This window comes from Ranitomeya variabilis, chromosome 3 (assembly GCF_051348905.1).
Source record: "Ranitomeya variabilis isolate aRanVar5 chromosome 3, aRanVar5.hap1, whole genome shotgun sequence".
Classification (NCBI taxonomy): Eukaryota; Metazoa; Chordata; class Amphibia; order Anura; family Dendrobatidae; genus Ranitomeya; species Ranitomeya variabilis.
In genome coordinates, this window is record NC_135234.1 from 366677115 (window position 1) to 366687484 (window position 10370).

Below are 10370 nucleotides of genomic sequence, written 5' to 3' on the forward strand. Positions count from 1 at the left end.
CTGTGCTGGTTGAGGGTGAATTGGAGTACGTTATAGAGAAGATCTTGGACTCCCGTATTTCCAGGCGGAGACTCCAGTATCTGGTTAAGTGGAAGGGCTATGGTCAGGAAGATAATTCTTGGGTAACTGCCTCTGATGTTCATGCCTCGGATTTGGTTCGTGCCTTTCATAGGGCTCATCCAGGTCGCCCTGGCGGTTCTCTTGAGGGTTCGGTGCCCCCTCCTTAAGGGGGGGGTACTGTTGTGATCCGCTTTTTGGGCTCCCCCGGTGGTGGCTGGTGGTACTGGAGACTTGTGTTTACTTTTCTGCCTCAGCTCACCTGCTTCCATCAGTTTTGGGAGTTCCCTATTTAGCCTTGCTCTCCAGTCACTTCCTTGCCGGTCATCATTGTAACCTGAGTAATTCAGTTGCATGTTCCTGCTACTAGTCTGCTGATCAGCTAAGTGGACTCTTGTCCGTTTTGTTTTGTATTTTTGTCCAGTTTACAGTTTTGTCTTTTCCTGTTACTGGAAGCTCTTGTGGACTGTAATTGCCACTCCTGTGTCATGAGTTGACACAGGAGTCTTAAAGTAATTTCAGGATGGGTTTTTGAAAGAGTTTTTCAGCTGACCGTGAAGTCCTCTTTTGTATCCTTCCTCTATCTAGTAAGTGGACCTCGCTTTGCTAAATCTACCTTCATACTGTGTATGTCTTTTCCTCTGAACTCACCGTTAATATATGTGGGGGCTACTATCATCTTGGGGAATTTCACTAGAGGTAAGCCAGGTCTGTTCCTTCCTCTTCCAGGCGTAGTTAGTTCTCCGGCTGGCGCGTGGCATTTAGGCAGCCGTAGGAATGCTCCCTGGCTACTGTTAGTTGTGTGGTAGATTTAGGTCACGGTCAGCTTGAGTTTCCATCACCCGAGAGCTAGTCTGTTATTTTGTGTCTCTGATGTTCCCATGCCATTGGGGAATCATGACAGGGTACTATGTATTAGGCCACTCCTCACAATCTGGTAAAACTGGGGGTTAGAGAGGAAGTTAGGGAGAAGCTGACTGGGTTGGAACCAGGCAACATCCTGTGGCAGAGGGTGTTGCAGGGGAAGATTCAGGGGGGTCCCTGTCAGGGGTGGGATCCTGACAGAGGCCTAGCGAACAGAAAGAATGTTACGGGACCGCGCCTGCACTTCATCGCGGTGGTACCCCAAGAAAGGACAAGAAGCGAGGTTTATTGTGCTGAGTGAGAAACGAGATCAATGCAACAAGGAGAAACACCAGTAGGAGTCGTGCTGAAGAACTTCAGAATCGAGTTGTGAGGGAACTTCAGAAACAGACACAACAGTTGTGGGGACTATTCCGTAAGCACAGCAGGGGAGGACCACAACACACAAGCGCTAGAAGGTAGGCACAGATTTCCACCTGCAAAGGGAACTCTGGAAGTGCCATCGGACCGGCTGGACTTGCGTAGCCCGGTTAACCGTATTCCGGACTGAGGATCCTGAAGCCTTCAGTAAAGAGGTAAAGAGACTGCAACCTGGTGTCCTCGTTATTTACTGCGACCTGCACCTCACCATAACATCATCACCATCCACACTCTTTCATTGGGCGCCCCTCAGCAGGGTCACGGACCGGGTCTAGCCACCGTGACAACCCCAGGACTGAGACAGAGAGGCCCGGTACCGGGTACCCCTCGGCCCTGCGGCAGTGGGAGCGCTGCACATGCAATCCACATATTATGTATTGAGTCATTCATTTTAATTTAATTGACGTCTGTCCCTGCATTCCTCCATATCAACATTGTACCAGAATAGCTTGAACTATTCAACCTTGCTATGTTACTATGCCATTATGACAAAATGGGCTGTCGTGAGACAGTCCCTTTAAAGGCACATCATCTACATGTACGGGCACCGGCACGCTTAAATTAATTAACTTAGTAGGGAGATAGTTGAATGTACAGAAATGTTTAATAAGCGATACTCTAGATTTAGAGAATGGATCAATAAACATGGAAATATGGATTCTATTTCTAATACATAGGAACATAATGTTAATATGGATTCTATTTCTAAGACATAGGGACATACTTTTAACATTTTCTAATATCAATACAAATTAACACTAAATAAGACAAATGGAGAAATACTTTCCGATTTGCATTTTCCATTTGTAATTTACCAGGATAATAAGATTCCGAGTTCGGAAGTCACTGTGCTTCTACGTGCAATGGACAAGCCTCTGGGATGGAGTGGGTTACCTAAACCATTTTAATGTTGCTGGAAGCAATGTCAGGCTGCACACACATTGATTTTTATATGCAGAGTATAAGATGAACACAGTACTATCCTTCCCTCCTGTTCCCATCGCAATGATAGCGTTACAGGACAGAGCAAGCTTTGCTCCATGGAATCCTACCTGAGGCTGAGCAAAACTAAAAGGTATGGTATAAACCTTACTATATAGGAAACAGTTTAACTTGTATATTAATAACTGCTTTACATGTATACCCCTCTACAGTAACACGTAGCTGCAATAGTCTGGACCATGTCTTCTAGCCTATACCATTAGTAAGTTAGAGAGGTTTGTTGAAATTTAGTGCATATCATCATAGAGAAAGCTATTAAAGTCATTGGATGGAAAAGGTGTGGAATACTGAGACACGGTATGGAACATGGAGAGGTTTCGGCATATCTTTTAGCAGTAAATGTCATGTCGTCTGATTTGCAAAACGTTATGTTCCAGCTATTCTATTTAGCTGCTGGATAAGATCTACGGTATATAATATCCAGTGACCTCTATGTAATATCAAGAACTGATATCGATATGCCCTGTGCTTGTGTTAAGAATATCCTACGTTATCTGATTGGACATCATTTCTATTAAGTTAGAAATAAACTTCTCATCAAGATAAACATTATGATATTCATGGTAAGATTGGGTAGAGAATATCAGCTCGATTCTTGTTATTTACATGCTTCAAATTGTAACTGCAAGTCAGATAGAAATATATTCATCTGTGGTCTGATAGTTTACCACGTTCCATTGACTAGCTTCATAGGGATATGTCAACAATTTTAGGAATATTAACAGTGACCAACCATATTTTACCAGAGAAACAATTTTATACAATTACAGTACATCTCTACACTAAATTAGACAGATTTCTACATGTATTTAACTAATCCTAATAATGATTATTTCTGCTACAGTTAGGATAAGTTCACACTAGGCATTTTTGAAGCTTTTTTTCTTCAACTAAACCTAATCTCATGGTAGGAAAAAGCTGCAGAAAAAAACATGTTTTCATAGTTTTTTCTTACTTTTTTTGTGCATTTTGGCATGCCAGATTTGGCATTTTTTCACCACCAAATGGGTGAAAAACGCTGGAAAAATGCTGAAAGAAGTGACATGCTCCATTGTACAAAAAAACTATGCAAAGCATAAAATCCTGATGACAAAAAAAACAAGGTGTGTGCATGAGATTTCTGAAATCTCATAGACTTTGCTGGTACTGTAAAACGTAGCTGAAAATTTGCATGAAAAATGCGTAAAAAAAAGCTGCAAAAATTTTTAGTGTGAACGTCTTAGACTGCTGGATAATTGTTGAATGAGCTTTTGTAGGAACTTTCTCTTCCAATTTTCCTCTTCGTATAAACATGATGGAAATCTCCCAACAAACTAGCAAAAAGTTCATTTGTCGGGTGTTTATGCCAGCAAAAAATATTATTCTCAGCAACACATTGCCTTCTATAATCAGGGGATGTGCTGATGATAACACGATACAGGATGTGGACAGAACTATTGTATTAGCGACAGTTCTTTCCCCATCATTGTTCATTGGCTTGTGTAAACAAGCTGGTAAATGAATGTCGTACGCCTTGTTATAGAGTCAATCAGTGCTCGTTAAGGTACATTGCCGGGCTGAAATTGGTAAGTAACAATATACAATTACAAATTGTACATTAATTATGCAATTAGAAATTATGGAATTATGACTATTGGATCTACCGGTCTATCTCTAGTTATAAGTTAACTGATGTAAATACATATATATGTATATTTATATAAAGCCAATCTATAAGTCAGATTACATGAACATATTAAAATGAGAAAAAGTATGAAAATAATGAAAAAAGTACAGAGATAAACACACACCTAACATGAGGACAGTATCACTGTGCTATTTTAGTTGATGTTTTTATAATCATTTATAAAAATAGAATTGTTTTCCTTGTCCAACAGTGTTGAGATGGTGGACTAAAGATGGGAGACTGGAATTTCCTTGGGGTCATCCTGGAGGAAGTTCATATTCACTCGACAATAGTTGGAAAAATCTGGCTTACCATTCTTTTTATATTTCGTATGCTGGTTTTGGGTGTAGCAGCTGAAGAAGTTTGGAATGATGAACAATCACAGTTTGTATGCAACACAGACCAGCCTGGATGTAAAACTGTTTGCTATGACCAAGCATTTCCTATATCTTTGATTAGATATTGGGTTCTTCAAGTTATATTTGTGTCTTCGCCATCATTGGTATATATGGGCCATGCTATTTATAGACTACGAGTTCTTGAGAAAGAAAGGCACAAAAAGAAAGCTCATTTGAAAGGCGAACTTGAAGGTGTAGACTATGAGTTGATGGAGGATCGCAAGAGATTGGAGCGTGAACTAAGACAACTTGACCAAAGAAAACTCAATAAGGCTCCACTCCGTGGTTCACTCCTCTTCACATATATCATACATATATTAACCAGATCTGCTGTTGAGGTTGGTTTTATGGTTGGTCAGCATTTACTTTATGGAGTTAAATTAAATCCTCTTTACAAATGCCAAAGAGAACCTTGTCCCAATGTGGTTGACTGCTTTGTCCCAAGACCAACTGAGAAGACAGTATTCATGCTGTTTATGCAGAGCATAGCAGGGGTTTCTCTATTTCTCAACATTTTGGAAATAGGACACCTTGGGGTGAAAAAAATCAGGAAAGGTTATTTAGTAAGATATAAACTGAAAGACGAATTTGATGAATTTTATGCAAATAAATCTAAGAAACATTCCACAGCTACTCATACATGTGTTGGTGCATCTGCTAGCCCACAAAAGACACTTCCTTCAGCTCCCAGCAACTACACATTGCTGATGGAAAAACAAAGTGACCCAACTGTGTATCCAATATTAAATCCTCCTTGTGGATTTCAACCGATTGTAGATTTACACACGTCTAATAGTAATACTTGTATACTTGATGAGCAGGAAACCAAATCTGCTAATGAGGTAAACTCTACAAATACAGCAGAAAGCCATCTTAACAACAGCAGTTCTAATAATAATGAAAAGATAAGTAAAACTCTTGCGTCTGACAACAAGCCAGCTAAAAAACATCCACAGAGAAAAAGTGGTTTCATAAGATGCACTCATCCAAGTTCCGAAAGTACGCCAAGTATACCAATGGGAACAATGACTGAGATACCTTCTGAAGACAATGAGGATTTCTGCAACACAAATTTTATGTATTCTTCAACTAGCAATGCCATCCGGAAGAGTAGAAGAATCAGTGCTCCATGGCACTGTTCTAGAGCGGGTGAGAGGAGTTCATTCACACAGGACTCAATATGCAGCACCAGAGGACGTTACAGCTTTATTTCTGGTAGACCATGGTCTGACCTTAAGCAAAGCAGCCGGCCAAGCACGCCAGATACTATCGGCGAACAAAGTCCAGAACACCAGCAGTATAAAGAGTGTGATGGCCCTATAACTTTCTCTCCAGATCGAAAGATGTCACTAGCAAGTAATGCCAGCAGTAGACGTGTTCCCACTGATCTCCAAATTTAGCAGTCACTTAACCTACACTTTACACACAAAGAAATATTGGTGACATATGCCATTGTCTAAACCTTTAAAACTACAGTTGCATATGGACATCTTCTTCTTTACTATCAGAAGTATATTCAAGGATTTGGTTTAAGCCTCTAGTTACTGAGTTTGAGTTGAATTGTCTAATGCTTAATTCTTGCACTAAATGACTGACCTAGGTGTCCCTATACTGTCTGAACAAATATGGAGGAAATAATTTGGTCACCATCAAACTCAATTTCCTAACAAATAAGTGGTTAAGGAACAAGTGAGGCTTAAATGGGATTGTCCACTTTTTCTGCATTTTAACAGATGTGTTGAGGACATGATTTTGTGGCACTTATTATTTAATAGTAACAACAGGGTCTCCTCCTCACTTGTCAGTACAGCCTTACTCACACACTGCACAACTCTCCTGTCCACAAAGTGGCTATTGATGGAGGAGCGTGTTACCAGACCTGTCCATCAACCTGATCCAATTGAAAAACGCTGCATATAAGAAAGCTGTTTTTGGTTAGAGGAGGTTTGGTGGACTATTCTGGACAGATGCTCCTCCATCATCAACCATTTTGAGAACAGAAGTCAGGCTGTGAGGAAAACTGCACCAATGTCTGCAAGAAAACTTGTCATACTTATATATTAGTAACTCCCACAAAATCATGTCCAAAACACATTTGTTAAAATAAAGATAATGCAGTCAACTGTTTCAAACTTGAATGATCAGACCATTTCAGTAGTGACTACAGTGTACCCTTCACTTTTGTACTGCAGACACACATGACAGAAAAGCTTGGGCTTCGCAAACAGCACCATGGATCAATGTGGCTCTCCATGGATGTCCATGAATAATTTTTTTAGTATTGGTTTTACATGACCAAGATGATAATAAAAAAGTAACTTTCTGATCTACTGGAATTAAAAATTTTGCTGCCTTATTAACATGTTCAGGCTCCTTTTCTCACAGCATTAGAACAATGCAGTCTCTTCTCAGTCCATAAATCTCACCAACCATACATTGCATGGAAAATGGCTCATCAAATGGTTGCTTTATCCAATAGATCTGACACTTAGATGTATTGGGTGAGGTGGACAATACTAGATGTATTAAAATATCAAAGGGGTTGTCTACTGCTGGATAAACCATCAATAATAGATATACTACTCATCGTACAATAAAAACACTGCATACATACTTTCACAAGTGGCACCATTCCTCTGGTTATAATGATTGGTGCACCAGTGGTCATGTGACATTGCTATGTCACGTGACTGCTGCAGGCAATCAGCAGCTGCTCTGTTCTGCAGTAACTAGCAGTGACTGCTACTTATTGAAAGGATCTGTGTGTTACAACTCTGTTTAATGCATTTAAATCTCCCCATCGTTGGAGCTTTTAACAGTTAATGTGTGGGGTTCTAAGTGTCAGACCACCACCTAACTGATATTGATGACGTGTTGTCAATCATCACATTGGCACTAGGAGATCTTCAAATACCTTCCTAGTATGATTTTCTATCACTGAGAATATTAGCTTTAAATTCTCACGTAAATGAGACTGCAAGTGCACTGAGGGTGGGCCAATTACCAGATAGTACATGATTCCTGTCTGTTCAGTGGTGCTAAGTCACATCTAGCTTTTGAAGTTGGCGCTAAGCAGAAGGTCGAAGTGCTAGCCAAGAATTGGAGTGCCCTTGGGACACTTGTAGGCTGATTTATATAAAGATTCAACATTGATTTTCTCAACAATGTAGTAACTCATTTGCTGCCAGGAATGTATGGTTGAAAATGTGTACCCCGCATAGCAATGTAATCAGTTTGATGACAGCAAAATTCATGACAGATCCAGTCAAGATGTAATTTATTTAAAAAAACATTAGTTCAGTTTTCCCCTGTCAAGCTCTTATGCAAATATTTTGCTTAGATATGATTTTCCTCTATCAATATATGAGGTAGCATACCCATGGGTCCATATTACACAAAGCCAAGTCAGTGTGGTTGCCCTGTTTCATATGCCATGCATAGAGACTGATATGTTACAGATCATACTGACCCTACCTGGAGAAGACTTCTCTCCATACAGCTATAGACTTCTTAAAGTCCTTAACCCTATCTGGCTCACTGACATCCATCATCCAGGACTATGCCAACTTTATGCCACCAAAGTATTCAATAACTGCTACCGATCAGTCAATGAATGAGCAAAACACTTATTGGCTGGATGAATTTATATGTCAGCCCTGTTATCATTGTTGTCAGCAGCCCATCTCCCTGACTAAACAGGATATGCTGCCAACAGTATGTAAAATGTATGGGAACTGAGCAATCTTATTAATGATCCTTCTGTCTCCATACAGCTTGCATCAGCCCATATGAAAAGGCCTTAAACAAGCATTGATCAACGTGTTATACTGTTGAACGCCTCGTTACGGACAGAAATCTGCCAATCCACCTCTAGAACTGAAAAATTACAGAACTATTGTCCTCTTATGATTAATGTGCCTAAGCCAGTTTGTAGTCCTTCTTGGCTACCAATATATGCAATGTGATGTCCATGTGATGTCACAATCATATGACTTTGACAACCAATTACTGATGCATGTTGACGGTCAGCATTGATTGGCCTTGATTGGCCTTCACCTTCATGTAAACTAATGTCATTGCTTACAATTTCTAAATAAAAAGTATTAGGGACAAATGGTGTGGATAGAGTAAAATAATTATGATAAGCAAAATTAGTTTTGTTTTACCAATTTTAAAATAAAAATAAAGCAATCCAGTAGTAAGAAATTACTAAACATTTCCTACTGTTGTCTCATTGGTAACAAACCCTGAATTGACTGATCTTTTAATCATACCCTCTCCTTCCTGTTCTTTACTTGTTGTTAACCTTCATAACGTATCTTAGGAGGATACACAATTGCGGCCATTCAACGACTGCCAATCGGCTAAATGCAAACTAATTTGCAGTTGTTTAATGGTCTTTTTAGATAGTCTGACTACAATACTTTGCATACTGAAGGTCAACAATGCATTTATTCTGGGCTGTAAAGTACACAGGATTATGTGCTGCCAAAATTAGTGATTTTTAAGCTTCCATAAAAATAATCATACCTGACGTAAGGACATTTTGCTCATTCATTGGGTATTCGTGGCCTGTTTAGACATGTTATAGTTGGGAATGAGGGTCCATCTAAATGGGCCTTTAGCATTAAGCAGAGAAATAGAAAAACATACTGTACATACAATATGTTTGTATCTGTTACCATTTAGACCCATTGTCGGCATAGGAGGTGTAAAAGCAAAGCTTATGTCAAGGATATAGCCTATCCTTGACATAAGCCATTGATATGTTGGGATAGGCCTACACTTAAAAAAAACAACAAATTACCCTATTCCATTCTCACACTGCTTGCCTCAAGTTCTTCTTGTTTATCAGATGTAAGCAATGATTTCACATGTGTTACCCTTATTAATTCACTGCAGTGGAACTGGGTATTACGAGTAATTTTGGAAATATATGCATATTTTCTGACTATTTCCAGGCAGACTAGAGTCATTTTACAGTTAAGGTTGCTTGTGAGCAGTGGATGTAAGAAGTATAGTGTGCCTTTGAACAGTTATACTTAGATTTTTCTGTACATTTATATCCGAAAGATTTCTGTCTTGCAGTTGTACTCACTAACGGAGAGAAAATTAGTAAAAGCAATGCATTATGGCAAAATTATTTGCAAAGGGCACTTCAAACCAACAAGCACCAGCAAAGACAATAAAACAAAGACATTATTTTCAGTGAGCACATTTGTGAAATGCTGTATGACTGGTATATTATACACTAATAAACATGAAAAACCTATTTGTACCTACTACAATCAAATTCTTTCTTTTTACTTTTTTTTATGGTTCTAAAGATGGTATCTTGTGGACCGAAATTTTTGTAATCCTTGTTTCAAACATTCAATGAACACTGTATAGGCCTGAAAAGAATAAATTTAATATTTTGGAATTTGCTTTCTGTTGTGTAATGGAAGCGTCACGAAGCTCTCATATACCTTGGAGCCAGAGACAGTAATGGGGACAGAGGTTTAGCATTCGTTTGATTTACAATGGTTAGCAAATGCACCAGGAGCAGACCCAGAAAATCATCCTTTAACTAATTTATATTCTCAGTAACTAGTTGAGATTGCAATACTTGAAATGTGAACATATATATCTATCAATCATATATATACTGTATATATCAATCGCCTTCTTTACTTGGTTTTAACCAACCTCCTAAAATTTTGGAAGGTTTCATTCAAAAAGAATGTTTCATTCTACTTGACCAAGGCAACAAAATACTGCTAAAACTTACAACCCATATAGTTGCAAATTGTCTCTTCAGAGAGCAAGAGGACTAGAACTCTTGTGCCACCTATTGGAAGTAGCAATCCTAACAGTCAATGTCGACCCTTTAACGAGCCTTGTCACATGACAGGATAAGAGCCAAACCAAATCTCAATTTGCAGACACTGTGTTTCAGGGTACTGCCCCTCGTCAGTGCAAAG

General features: G+C 39.2%; 1 protein-coding gene across 1 annotated transcript; it reads left to right on the plus strand.

Annotated features, from left to right (window-relative positions):
- Positions 1-4060: 4060 nt before the first annotated feature.
- Positions 4061-9794, plus strand: GJA9 (gap junction protein alpha 9). Its single transcript, XM_077295933.1, has one exon. The coding sequence runs from the start codon at positions 4242-4244 to the stop codon at positions 5805-5807; it is 1566 nt and encodes a 521-aa protein (XP_077152048.1). The 5' UTR covers positions 4061-4241; the 3' UTR covers positions 5808-9794.
- Positions 9795-10370: the final 576 nt, after the last annotated feature.

Bases quoted from the DNA above. Each gene is read 5' to 3' on its own strand.
- GJA9 (XM_077295933.1), top strand. From the start codon at position 4,242: ATGGGAGACTGGAATTTCCTTGGGGTCATCCTGGAGGAAGTTCATATT.